Source organism: Corylus avellana, chromosome 5 (assembly GCF_965113065.1).
Source record: "Corylus avellana chromosome 5, dhCorAvel1.hap1.2, whole genome shotgun sequence".
Lineage (NCBI taxonomy): Eukaryota > Viridiplantae > Streptophyta > Magnoliopsida > Fagales > Betulaceae > Corylus > Corylus avellana.
This window is the reverse complement of record NC_142494.1, coordinates 11836876-11850784: the sequence shown is the minus strand read 5'-3', so window position 1 is coordinate 11850784 and position 13909 is coordinate 11836876. Positions and strand designations below refer to the sequence as shown.

General features: G+C 39.5%; 1 protein-coding gene across 1 annotated transcript; it reads right to left on the bottom strand.

The window, feature by feature from the left end:
* Positions 1 to 2063: 2063 nt before the first annotated feature.
* On the bottom strand, positions 2064 to 4313 carry LOC148585782 (uncharacterized). The gene is made up of 4 exons (XM_088516746.1): positions 4234 to 4313; positions 3790 to 4018; positions 3381 to 3609; positions 2064 to 2314 (listed from the first exon to the last, which is right to left on the bottom strand). Exons 1-4 carry the CDS (start codon positions 4311 to 4313, stop codon positions 2064 to 2066), a joined length of 789 nt encoding a protein of 262 aa, XP_088372872.1.
* Between the last annotated feature and the right edge of the window lie 9596 nt (positions 4314 to 13909).

Below are 13909 nucleotides of genomic sequence, written 5' to 3'. Positions count from 1 at the left end.
TTAATTAGGGCTAGTTTGAAGCCATAATCATGTCTCTGTAAGATTACAATATTGGCGCTTTTGCTACAATTATCTTTTGGATGTTTAACTTGATTAATTCTTCTTTGATCAAATTCCTCATATGCATGTGTGTTGGATTTGTTTTATTTAATTCAATTTGGATGACCGAGTCCTAGGCTTAATAAAGCGACAAAAGAACCCCATCATAGGTTCTTGTATTAATCAATATGGGGAATCGGGAGTAGATACCATTCCCTAGGCTTCATGTGGTTGTCGATTTTCATAGATTTATGCTCTCTTGATGAACAACTTAGTGTAATGCTAAATCCTTTGAGAGAGAGAAGAATTAGAGTAGATACTATGCCTAATTCATTGCTTAGGAAAATTTATTGCTTAAGCAGTAGATACCATGCCCTTAGGTTGGCAAATATTGGGTATCTTGTTATAATTGTAATGATTGCATATTGTTAATCTTATTTGAGTATGGTTAGTGGTGGATTTCAAAACCCTAATCCTTTTTAGTCTTAGTTAATCTTCTAGTTTATTTTATTATTAAATTCAATCTCTGACAATTGTTTTAAAACCGTTAATTAAATAGGAAATTACATTCTAAGCAAAAATTACCAATCCTCGTGGGAATGATCTCGTACTTGCTATGTATACTATCGTTTTGATCTTGTGCACTTGCGAGTAAAATGTACAGAGTATTTGCCTATTAATTTAGGTGGGTATTTGGCACAAAATCTCGTGAGGGTTTAACAGAAATGTTAGCTACATACATTATGCAAAGTTCATGTTATCCAAAATATTAAGGTATCACTCAAAATAATGATTTTCATTCATTAGCAAGCTTAAAAAGATAAACTAAATCTTCACAATGAATTGGAATTTCAAAAGTCTAACTACTTACAAAAGACAGGCAAGGGCATCACAAGCTCAAAATAGTGTAAAGTGAACTAGCACATAAATATGAAGCTTCCAATTATTTCCAATGTGCATTATCCCAATATCTCAAAGTTCATTGGGATTCCAATCAGAATGAATAACTCAGGCATAATTTTATTTTCTTCCTTTTTGGTTAGGCTATGCAATACTTAGTTCCCTTAAGCTTTCTAATTGATCCATGTAATGAGTGTTAGGCCAATGACTCCCAAACTAGATAGTTTTAGGGCATTAGGTGTAAAGACACCCTAAGGACTTACTAACTCGAGTCAAAAAGGCTATGGAACTAAACTCGCCATGACATTAACCAAATCAAAATTTTCACCTTTTGACGTGAACACTCATAGCTTAATGAGGCAACAGGTCCAGTTACTCAGTGAAAAGCTAAAAAATGATCAATTTTTTTTTTTGTTTTTTCAAACTAATGCCAAAGTATCCATCCAACAATTCACGCAACTTCACTCAAGACAGAGAAACATAAACATCAGGCTTACATGTCATACCTTACAAAAGATGTGCTAGTGTGCTTATGTCAACTCATATCAAACAGGTGAATTCTCAAACGCCTAAAGTAAGTAATCAAACTTAGAAACTCTATCATCAGATCATGTGGTCAAAATTTTTAAGCTCAACAATGAAAATCAAATCACAATTTTTCAGATCAACACAAATTTCAAGACAAACATGAACATGCATTTTTCAAAAATTAAGGACAAAGTGTGTGTAAAGTGTCTCCCATACCCCCAAACTTAAATTACACATTGCCCTCAATGTGTAAATAACATGGAAAGATCTTACCAGGGAGATAGGAAAACTGGTTGGACATAGGTATGGCTTAGAGAATACCCTCAAACTTGAATGCAAGTACACTTTTCCGAGAAAAACAAATTACTCAAATAAAAAGAAAAACAAAAAGAAACTAAAAATAAACAACAAAAATAAAATGAAAAACGAACATAAAAAATAAAAAAGGATATGATATGCATAAGCGCTAAGTTTAATATCTTTAGCCAGACTGTTGTACTTCTCGCTGCTCATAGCGGCCACAGTACCACTAATCTGGGCAGACATGGTCGAGCCCCTTCAACTCGGGGCTCAAAGCTCTGGTAGTAGCTTCAGTGCTACTGTCCTTGGGAGATGTACTCAAACTCATCCAGTTGTGGCTCTAGCACTCTTGGTACTGCTGTATATTGGGCAATCGGGAGCGCCATGTCCTCATCTCTTGGCTCAAAGTCCGTCTCCAAATAGGGCTTCGCTCCGTGTCCATCAACCTTGAATGTTTGATTTTCTTTTGGGTTATGAACCTCTAATGCTCCATGGGGGAACACTTTGGTGACAGTATATGGGCCATACCATCGTGACATAAGCTTACCTGGAAAAAGTTTCAACCTTGAATTGTACAGCAAAACTTTTTGTCCTATGTGAAACTCTTTTTTGACAAGTTGCTTGTCATGATATGCCTTGGTCCTTTCTTTGTACGGCTTGGCATTTTCATAGGCATCATGCCTCAATTCTTCTAGCACAACCAGCTGAAGTTTTCACTTTTCACCCGCCTGCTTCATGTCGAAATTGAATTTCTTTGTGGCCCAGTATGCTCGATGCTCCAATTCTACATGCAGGTGACATGCCTTCCCAAAGACTAACCAATATGGCGACATGCCAATGGGAGTCTTGTAAGCAGTTCGATAGGCCCATAGTGCATCATTCAATCTCAGGGACCAATCCTTTCGGTTAGTGCACATCATCTTCTCTAGGATGTTCTTGATTTCTCGATTGCTAATCTCCACTTGTCTAGGGATGATACGGAGTGCCCACTTTATGTGTGATCCTGTACTTCTTTATCAAAGAAGTGAAGGGTTGATTATTAAAATGGCTTCCTCCATCACTGATGATTGCTCTTGGTGTCCCAAATCGAGTGAAAATATTTTCCTGCAAAAACTTCACAACAACTTGATGATCATTAGTCTTTGAGGGGACAACCTCGACCCATTTGGTCACATAATCTACACCCACAAGAATATACAAATACCCGAATGAGTTAGGAAATGGGCTCATAAAATGAATGCCCCATACTTCGAGGAGTTCGACCTCTTGAATGTTTTGTAATGGCATTTGATTTCTAGAAGAGATGTTGCTGGTCCTTTGGCATTTGTCACAAGCACTATAAAACCCAAAAGCATCTTTAAATATATGAGGCCAAAAAAATCCAGATTGTAATACCTTGAGTGCCGTTTTCTTGGCTCCAAAATGTTCGCCGCATGCAAGCTAATGGCAATGCTGTAAGATGCTAGTATGCTCTTCCTCTAGCACACATCTTCGAATGATTTGATCAGGGCAGAATTTGAAAAGATAGGGTTCTTCCCAATGGTACTGTCTAGAAATGGATATCAATCTCTTCTTTTCGTGACTAGACATGCTTGGAGGGATGACCCTTGTACTAATGTAGTTCACATTGTCAGTATACCTTGGTGTGTGGACATTGATGGTAAATAACTGCTCATTAGGAAATTGTTCGCCTAAAGGAAGCTCATTCCCTTCTTCTTCTTCATCGAGCAGCCTGGACAAGTAATCTGCCATGACATTTTCACTTCCTCTTTTGTCCTCGATTTCTAGGTCAAATTCATGCAGCATCAAGACCCATTTGATCAATCTAGGTTTTGCATCTTTCTTTGCAAACAAGTATCTTAGCGTAGCATGATCAGTGTAGATGATGACTTTAGATCCAATTAGATATGACCTAAATTTTTCTAGTGAAAAGATGATAGCTAACAACTCTTTTTAAGTGGTGGAATAGTTTAGCTGAGCATCATTCAGGGTCCTAGAAGCAGAATAGATGGCATGAGGTACCTTCCTAACTTGTTGTCCTAGAACAGCTCCCAGTGCAAAGTCGCTGGCATCACACATAAGCTCGAACGGGAGGTTCCACTCTGATGCCATCATTATTGGTGCAGATGTGAGCAACTTTTTTAGTTTGTTGAAAGAATTCATGCACTCATCAGTCCATAAGAACTTGACATCTTTGGCCAACAGTGCAAAGAGTGGCCTAGACATCTTGGAGAAGTCTTTGATGAATCTTCTGCAGAATATAGCATGTCCCAGAAAACTTCTCACACCCTTTACTGTCATAGGAGGAACGGGAGTTTGGAGATGATGTCAATTTTTTCTTTGTCCACCTTAACGCCCCTGCCAGAGATGCCATGACCCAGCACAATACCTTGTTGTAGCATGAAGTGGCACTTTTCCCAACTAAGCACTAGATTACATTCTTTGCACCTCTTAAGGACCATTTACAGATGGTGGAGGCATTCATCGATGTTAGTGCCAAAGACTCTAAAATCATCCGTAAATACCTCAATGAACTTTTCCACCATGTTTTAGAAGATTTTTATCATGCTTCTTTGAAATGTGGCTGGTGCATTGCATAATCCAAACGACATCCTTCTGTGGTGCTATTGCAATTTGATTGTAACCACTGTACCCAGCCAAGAAGCAGTAGTGGTTGTAGCTGGCCACTACGGATAAGCGCCGAATGTTGCACATTCAAGCCCCCTAATTTACATATGTTAATTCCTTAGCACTGTTATTTGTTTGATTTTGTTTTGATTTTGTGTTTCAAGCCTCATTTAAGAAACCATTGGAAATTGGGCTTTAAAGGACAACAAGTTGAGCATTCTGGATCTAGGATCGATTGCAGCACTCCTGGGATCGAGTGCAGGTACGCTCGAGCGTCTGTGGCCAGGGATCGAGCGCATGCCTGCTCTCGTGCGCACAACAGTTAAGCTCGAGCGCATAAAACCACGGATAGAGCACACTTGAGCGTGTACAGCACGGCAGCAATCCTTTTCCAGCATGGACTTGGTTTTCAGTCTCCCAATTGGACTGGGAGACTGAGCTCCGGTTTTCTGAGGATTTCTAGGGTTTTTAGGGTTCTCCTAATCCCTATAAATAGGGCTCTAAACATTGTAAACAGACACACCGCTTTCTAGAGTTTAAATTTCAGTAAATTGTCTGTGGAGCTTAGAAGATCATGAGCGGCTAAACCAAATTGTGGGGTATTGATGTAACCCTATCTAAGCACAATGGTTTTGATTGTATTTAATTTCTAGAATTTCAATTTATGCATGTTGATTGTGTGACTATGAGGATTCCTACAATTGACTTCTGTTCTTCATATTCAATTCAATTGTTCTTAAATTTCAAAATCAATATTTGTGAAATTCTTCTATTGTCTTAGAAAGTATTTTACTTTTATTGAGGATGATGGTTATACAATGGGTTTAATTGACATATGATCAATAGGATTTGATAGGCCATGCCTAGGGAAGACGGATTGTACTACACCCTAGTTTGGTTTAATTTATGTAGACAGTCTGTGCCAACCGAAGATGGGTTACACTTATTCATTGATTGTATGTATCCTGTCAAAGAATTTGATAATTTATACCTAGGGAAGGCGGGTCGTACTATATCTTAGTGGTTAAGTGGACGATCCGTGCCAACCGAAGATAGATTATGCTTATTCTTTAATAAGGTAGTTTCTTGTTTATTTATAACATGCATAGAATGAATTTCTGGGATTAATTATGATTAGCCATTGTTGTGCGGATAGAGGTGAAGTCAATACCCTACGCTCTCTCTCTTATTTTAAATCTCTTTTATTTTCATGCACTTTAGCTATAAAGAAAATCAAATCAAATATCTTTTTAATGAAGTTAATTTTAATCTTTCGAATTTTGATAATAAAACCCCTGCAGTCCTTGAGGTTCGATACCCTCAATATAGCCGTATCCTACAAAGATTCGTCCTATTGCGAGTGGTTATTTTTATTATTGATATTTTTGGTCACAAAAATACCACATCAATTTTTGGCGCCGTTGCCGGGGACTGCTTAACGGTTTCATTATCAAATTTTAAGGATTAATTTTAGCTGAATAATCTAATTTCCTGTTTTTCGTTGCTAACTTTAATTCTGTTTTTGTGTTTTATTTTTATATTTTTAGAATTCTCAAATAGGTCCGTAGCTGCCTTCTCTGTGACTGCGATTGAGCGCACGGATGCAATTCAGCAGTAATCAGGCCAGCAGCGCTCGAGCCCTCCCCCCTGCGCTCGCAACCATCTGTGGCAGTACGCTCGAGCGTACCCTGCCGTGCGATCGAGCGCACCAGCAGCAGCCTACATCCAAAATCCCAGCGCATCTAAGGGCCGTTTGTGAGCTTTACTTTTCTGTTTTAGCTTAGTTTTTCTTTTCCTTTTGTTTTGTTTTTGCTCGGTCGTCGTTCTTTGTCTTTTCCATTAATTTCTTGCAACCTTGAAATTGAATGCAGTCTTAGACAAATTAGATCCCAAAGGACCCCTAATTTGATAGAAGAGCGTTCCACTGAGACCATGGGAGACGGTAACCACGTAGCTTTGCAAGATCATTATCTTCCCACGACTTACACTACTCCCACATGTCTCAGGCTGCTGGAAATTACAGCAACCCATTATGAACTTAAGCCCAGCACTATACGAAGTTTACCTTCATTCCTAAGACTTAGCACTTAAAATGCTTATGACTTCCTCAGTGATTTCAAAGCAATTTGTGATACCACTAAAATGAACAGATTCACTGAGGATGCCCTAAGGATGCATCTTTTTCCTTTCTCCCTCAAGGAAAAAGCCAAACATTGATTCTAGTCCTTAACACCCAACTCTATCACTTCTTGGGCTCAATTGCAACAAGAATTTCTTAAGAAGTATTACCCCATAGGAATGACCAATGACACTAGGAGAACCATCACTACCTTCTCCCAATATGAGGGAGAAGATTTCCATGAGACTTGGGATAGGCTACAGAGCTTGCTTAGATCATGTCCACACCACGCTGTCCCAAAATGGCAGCTAGTGCAGTGTTTTTATGATGGCCTAACTGAGTCCAATAGAAAAATGGTAGATGCATCATGTAGGGGAACTTTCATGTTAAAAAGTGAAGATCAAGCATGGGCTATGTTTGAAAATTTGAGTAACAATTCTCTTCAACAGGTCTCCACCAGATGAAGGGCACCAGCACCTAAAGCAATCAAGACAGAGAGTTTGTATGAAGTAGGCTATCCCCCAAATATGGCTAACCAAGTGGTTGAGGCTATCACCAAGAAGCTAGATCAATGGATGATTGCTGGTTTTGCTCCTAATGTTGCTCACAGGCACACACTACCTGAACCATGTTCAATTTGTTCTAGTCCTATGCATCATGTAAATAATTGCCCTGTTACTGGAAATTATACTGATATTACTAATGAGCAGGTTAATGCAGCTTTCTCCAGACCGGGTAATGATCCATACTCCAATTCTTACAACCCCGGGTGGAGAAATCATCCAAATTTCTCATGGAAGAATGCACATTTAGGCAACTTAGCCCCTGTGCCACACAATCAAGCTCTATCCAACAGGCAGCCCTATCAACCTCAGTCCACTTACCGGCTTCCATAGCAGCAATACCAGGCCACAAAGTCTAATCTTGAGGATCGGGTGCTCAAAATAATGAGTGAGCTGGTGGGCGAGATAAAGCAGACAGTCAAAGCTCAAGAGGAAATAGCAAACTCGTACTCCCAATCCATTGCCAAGCTACAAGCTGAAGTCGGACAACTTGTGAACACCCTCAATAGAAGAGACAAATGAAAGCTTCCAAGTTAGCCTGTGGTAAATCCTACGGGGCACTACATGGTAGATGAGGGCACTTTATACCATCAGCAAGTTCAAGCCATCACCACCTTGAGAAGCAGAAGAATAGTTGACAATCATGTGGAGGAAAAGAAGGATGAGCACGCGGAGGTTGCACGGAATCTGTAGAATGATAAATGTAATCAAGTGAGCAATGAGGCTTCGTCATCAGTAGCTCCCACTCCAGAGATTCCATATGAGGCACGGGCTCCCTTCCCAGAGTGTCTCAAGGCACCAGCCCACTTTGGGAAACAAGGAGAGAAAATACAAGGAATGATGGAGATGTTCAAACAGGTAAAAATCAACCTTCCTCTTCTTGATGCCATCGCACAAGTGCCTGCCTATGCCAAGTTCCTTAAAGACTTGTGTACTCAAAAAAGGAAGACCAGAAATAACATCCCCAAGAAAGTCCTTTTGACTGAGCAAGTGAGTTCATTGATGAGGCATAACACTCCTCCGAAGTTCAAGGATCTCGGGCTCCTACAATTTCATGCACCATCAGAAAAAGGGAGATTGATAAGGCACTCTTAGATCTGGGAGTTGGTGTGAATTTACTTCCATATTCAGTATATCAGCAGCTCGGCCTAGGGGAGCTGAAGCCTCCCACAGTGATTATGCAACTAGCGGATCGTTCGATTAAGAAGCCTAGAGGGATTGTTGAAGATGTGATCATCCAGGTGGATAAGTTTTTCTTCCCAGTTGACTTTGTAGTGCACCGAGCCTGTGCCCAATCCTGAGAAGCTGGTTCCTGTCATCCTTGGGCATCCTTTCTTTGCCACAGCGAATGCCTGTATCAATTGTCGAACTGGAGTCATGGAGATCTCATTTGGCCATATGAAGGTTCGGTTGAATATCTTTACTGCATTTCAGGATGCTCCTGATCAGAACGAGTGTTTCTTTTTGGATAGCATTGAAGAATATGTAGAAGATTCACTACCTAGTCTCTCGACAAAGGATCCAGTGGAAGCCTACCTGAATTACTTCGACTTTGAAGAATTCAACATTGACCGGTACATCAAAGAGGTCCATGAGTTGCTAGAAACAGCTGCAAGTGCCAATTTCCACCCATGGAGGGTAGTAAAGGAGCCCCTACCTATGAAATCGAGCACTCCTCCGGTTCCATCTCTACTGTCTCCACCGAAGCTTGAGTTGAAGCCTTTGCTAGCAAAGCTCAAGTATGCATTTCTTGGGTCTAACAACACTTGCCGGTTATCATTGCTTCTGACTTACAAAAGGACCAAGAAGACAATTTGCTAGCAGTGTTAAAGCAGTACATGGAGGCCATTGGATGGTCCGTGGCAGATTTGAAAGGCATTGACCCCACTATCTGTATGCACCAGATCCATTTGGAAGAAGATGCTTGACCCTCCCGTGAGGCACAGTGCCGGTTGAATCTCAACATGAAAGAGGTTGTGATGAAAGAGGTAGTCAAGTTACTTGATGCAGGCATCATCTACCCTATCTCAGATAGCAAATGGGTGAGCCCCACTCAAGTAGTTCCAACGAAATCTGGTATCACCGTCGTGAAGAATTCTGCTGGAGAGTTGGTTCCACAGTGCACAACCACGGGATGGCGCGTCTGCATCGACTACCGGAAGCTCAATTCCCATACCCAAAAGGATCACTTCCCACTCCCATTCATTGATCAAATTTTGGAGCGTCTTGCTGGCCAAAGCTACTATTGCTTTTTAGATGGCTATTCCGGGTATAATCAGGTTGCAGTTGATCCCCAAGACCAAGAGAAGACGACATTCACATGTCCATTCGGCACCTTTGCTTACCGACGCATGCCCTTCGGCTGATGATGTACAAATTTAATTGTACTCGCAAGCGTACGAGTCGTGTGCAATATAGTGTGTGTGCAAGTGCGAGGTCGATCCACAGGGAATTGTGTTTGTGAAATTTAATTTCTATCTAAATCAATTATATCTTAACCTAGTTCCGAATGATTTTGATTTTGAAAATAAACTAACATAAACTAAATAAAATAAAAATAATCAAAAGATAAACGACTAAGGTTTTAGAATTCACCTCACCAAATCAAAGCATACATTCTTATGTTTTCATTCATGCATCCGACAAACAATTAAACCCTATATATGTTCTATTGTTTTTTTATAAACCAATTGAATCATTCGATGAATCCATCTCTATTACAAATCACAACGAATATCCAATTGAGATCAAATCATCCATTGTATCCGTAAATCACAATGGATATAAGTCTCAATCAAATCATTCGATGTATCCGTTGGATGAAACACAACGAATATCCAACATTTTCATGATTTATAAACAACAATCAATCACAATTTTGTCACACAATTGAACTGAAACGAACATACATTACATTAAACGACGGATTTGTACGAACGAAACATAAAAATATAAAACTAATCAATGGTGAGGCTTCATCTTCAACCTTAGTTGAAGAATTAGCCTCTCATGACAAAAGAAATCATAAAGAAACTAAATTACTTCATTAAAATTAAAAACTTACAAAAGAATTCGAGTTCCAAGCTACAAAAACCCAGAAAACACGGAAAGCGACTAAGAACGGCGCCCCCGGCGCGTCTTCGTCTGATCCCCCCTCAATTGTGAGGCTTAGAGGTCTATTTATAGGGCTTAGGAGAGTCCTAGAAGCCCTAGTAATCCTAGGAATTTCGGAGATTTAAGTCCAAGCCCAATTAGGTTAAAGAAAACCTAAGCCCAAATCGGAATAGGATTCGCCCAGAATTGCGGTCCTATCTTACGGCATGATTTTGGCCTTGCGGCGCTCCGAATTGGGAAAATTATATTTCACAATGAATTGTAGTAGTTTGAGTTAGCTTTCCAATGCCGCTTGAATCACCTCAATCGGATATCTGAGATGAAAGTTATGGTCAAAATACCGAGACGTATTCAGAATCCAATTTTGCATCCAATCCGATTTGACTTCAAATTGAGAAATTCCGAATTAATCCTTTCCTTTATTTGATTAAACTTTAACCATGATTGGTTAAGCTTAACCATATCCTCTAGGTCTTCCCAATTTGCCCCTTTAAGCTTGGAATTTTTCCAGAAATGCTTTCTTTTCTTCCAAAAGCCTATAAAACAAAGAAAATACAAAAAGGCAGTAAAATGTCCTAATTAACCAAAACCAAGGGATTAAAACATGCAAGTTAAGGGCTGAAAATATAAATATTTTAGCACTTATCAGCTGATACAATGCACCTGCCACATTCTAGAGATGTATGATGTCTATCTTCTCCGACATGGTGGAGAAATTTTTAGAGGTATTTATGGATGATTTTTCTGTTTTTGGATCTTCTTTTGATCAGTGTCTCCATAATCTTTCACTTGTGCTTCAACGTTGCAAAGAAGCTAATCTGATTTTAAGCTGGGAGAAGAGCAACTTCATGGTGCAGGAAGGTATAGTTTTGCGCCATATAGTGTCCAAAAGAGGTATTGAGGTGGATCGGGCTAAGGTTGAGCTAATTGAAAATCTACCGCCGCCTACTTCAGTGAACCATATCCGTTCCTTCCTAGGGCATGCCGGCTTCTGTCGTTGCTTCATTAAGGACTTCAGTAAAATTTCAAGGCCCTTATGTAACTTGCTTGCTAAGGACGCCCCTTTCCACTTTGATGAAGCATGTCATGAGGCATTCCAGAAGCTTCGGTCTTTGTTATCTTCTGCCCCCATCCTGCAGCCTCCTGACTGGTCTTTGCCCTTTGAAATCACGTGTGATGGATCTGACTATGCTGTGGGTGCAGTTTTGGGACAACGGGTATGCAAGCATGTCACGGCTGCCACCTGATTCGAGGGCATCCTCTTCTGCACCACAGTGATAGGCCAGGTACTTCTATCCTTTGCACTGTTTTTCTGTTGTTTTCCACACACTGAGGACATTGTGCATTTTAAGTTGGGGGGTGTGGGCATACATGTTAGTTCTGAGCATGCAATTGATTTTCCTGTTGTGATTTGAAATTCATTGATGGGCTTAATATGACAAACACATAATCACTTGATTAAGGAATTAAAATTGTGTTACTCTCATTGGCAGCATGAAATATTACTTGTCCAATTTGATTTTCACAAGCACACTAACATGTAGTCTTGTGGGGCATAAAATCTAGAATCAATAATGTCTGGGTTTAATATTCGGAATATAGTTGGGCAACTTATTGGAAAAATGACCTTGGCATAAATTCCAAAAAAAAAAAAAGTAGCTTCGCTTTGTAGCCTTTTTGACTTGAGTTAGTAAGTCCTTATGGGTGTCTTTACACCTAATGCCTTAAAACCATCTGGTTAGTCATTGGCCTAACGCTCGATACATGGGTCAGTCAGAAAGGTTAAGGGAGCTAAGTGAGCTTGAAAAAAAAAAAAAAAAAAAAAAAAAAAGAAGAAGAAGAAGAAGAAGAGAGGAAATTTCTGCCTTTGTCGTTTTATCCGATGGGGAGTCTAATGAATTTTGAGTATTGATCCATGCATGATTGAGATTAGTTTTGAAATCCCTTGACTATGTGTTGAGTTCACATACACTAGTTGAATCCTGTAATGCTTCATAATTGCCATGATTGGAGATAATTTATGGTTCCTGAAATTGTGAAGATGGTGTTTGTTTTGTTAATCCTGTTAATGACTGAGAACCATGATGGTCATGATATTGCATTCTTGGGAACTACATGGTTATAAAATGTTTGTGGGTATCATTCCTGGAAAACCCTCACGAGACTTCACTCGTCCTCTAGGGAACTTCTAGGGGTTTAAAAGGCTTGTTGCATACGCTAAATGCAACCGTACATCCCACGAAAGCTGGGATGTAAGTTGCATACGCTAAGCGCCGAATGTTGCACATTCAAGCCCCTTCATTTACATTTGTTAATTCCTTAGCATTGTTATTTGTTTGATTGTGTTTTTTTTTTTTTTTTTGTGTTTCAGGTCTCATTTGACAAACTATTGGAAATTGGGCTTAAAAGGACAACAAGTTGAGCATTTTGGATCTAGGATCGATCGCAGCACACCTGGGATCGAGCGCAGGTACGCTCGAACGTCTGCAGCCAGGGATCGAGTGCATCCCTGTGCTCATGATCACAACAGTTAAGCTCGAGAGCACTGCGCTCGAGCGCGTAGAACCTCGGATCGAGTGCACTCGGGCGTGTACAGCAAGGCAGCAATCCTTTCTAGCATGGACTTGGTTTTCAGTCTCCCAATTGGACTGGGAGACTGACCTCCGGTTTTCTGAGGATTTCTGGGGTTTTTAGGGTTCACCTAATCCGTATAAATAGGGCTCTACACATTGTAAACAGACACACCGCTTGCTAGAGTTTAAATTTCAATAAATTGTCTGTGAAGCTTAGAAGATCTTGAGCGGCTAAACCCAATTGTGGGGTATTGATGTAACCCTATCCAAGCACAATGGTTTGATTGTATTTAATTTTTAGATTTTCAATTTATGCATGTTGATTGTGTAACTATGAGGATTGCTACAATTGACTTCTATTCTTCATATTCAATGCAATTGTTCTTAAATTTCAAAATCAATATTTGTGAAATTCTTCTCTTGTCTTAAAAAGTATTACTCTTTTATTGAAATCAAATCTTTCTTGTTTTCTGTGATTATGAGGATGATAGTTATACAATGGGTTTAATTGACATATGATCAATAGGATTTGATAGGCCATGCCTAGGGAAGACGGATTGTACTACACCCTAGTTTAGTGTAATTTAGGTAGATAGTTTATGCCAACCGAAGATGGGTTACACTTATTCATTGATTGTATGTATCCTGTTAAAGAATTTGATAATTTATACATAGGGAAGACGGGTTGTACCGCATCTTAGTGGTTAGGTGGACGATCCGTGCCAACCGAAGATAGATTATGCTTATTCTTTAATAAGGTAGTTTTTTGTTTATTTATAACATGCATAGAATGAATTTCTGGGATTAATTATGATTAGCCATTGTTGTGCGGATAGAGGTGAAGTCAATACCCTACACTCTCTCTCTTATTTTAAATCTCTTTTATTTTCATGCACTTTAGTTATAAAGAAAATCAAATCAAATATCTTTTTAATTAAGTTAATTTTAATCTTTCGAATTTTGATAATAAAACCCCTACAGTCCTTCAGGTTCGACACCCTCAATATAGCCGTATCCTACAAAAATTCGTCCTATTGCGACTGGTTATTTTTATTATTGATATTTTTGGTCACAAAAATACCACATCAATTTTTGGCGCCATTGTCGGGGACTACTTAACGGTTTCATTATCAAATTTTAAGGAT

Bases quoted from the DNA above. Each gene is read 5' to 3' on its own strand.
- LOC148585782 (XM_088516746.1), bottom strand. From the start codon at position 4,313: ATGGTGGAAAAGTTCATTGAGGTATTTACGGATGATTTTAGAGTCTTT. The intron at 3,610-3,789 runs GTACCTCATGCC...TTGTTTGCAAAG, and splicing joins TAGGACAACAAGTTAGGAAG to AAAGATGCAAAACCTAGATT. The intron at 2,315-3,380 runs GTACAAGGGTCA...AACTTTTTCCAG, and splicing joins TGACAATGTGAACTACATTA to GTAAGCTTATGTCACGATGG.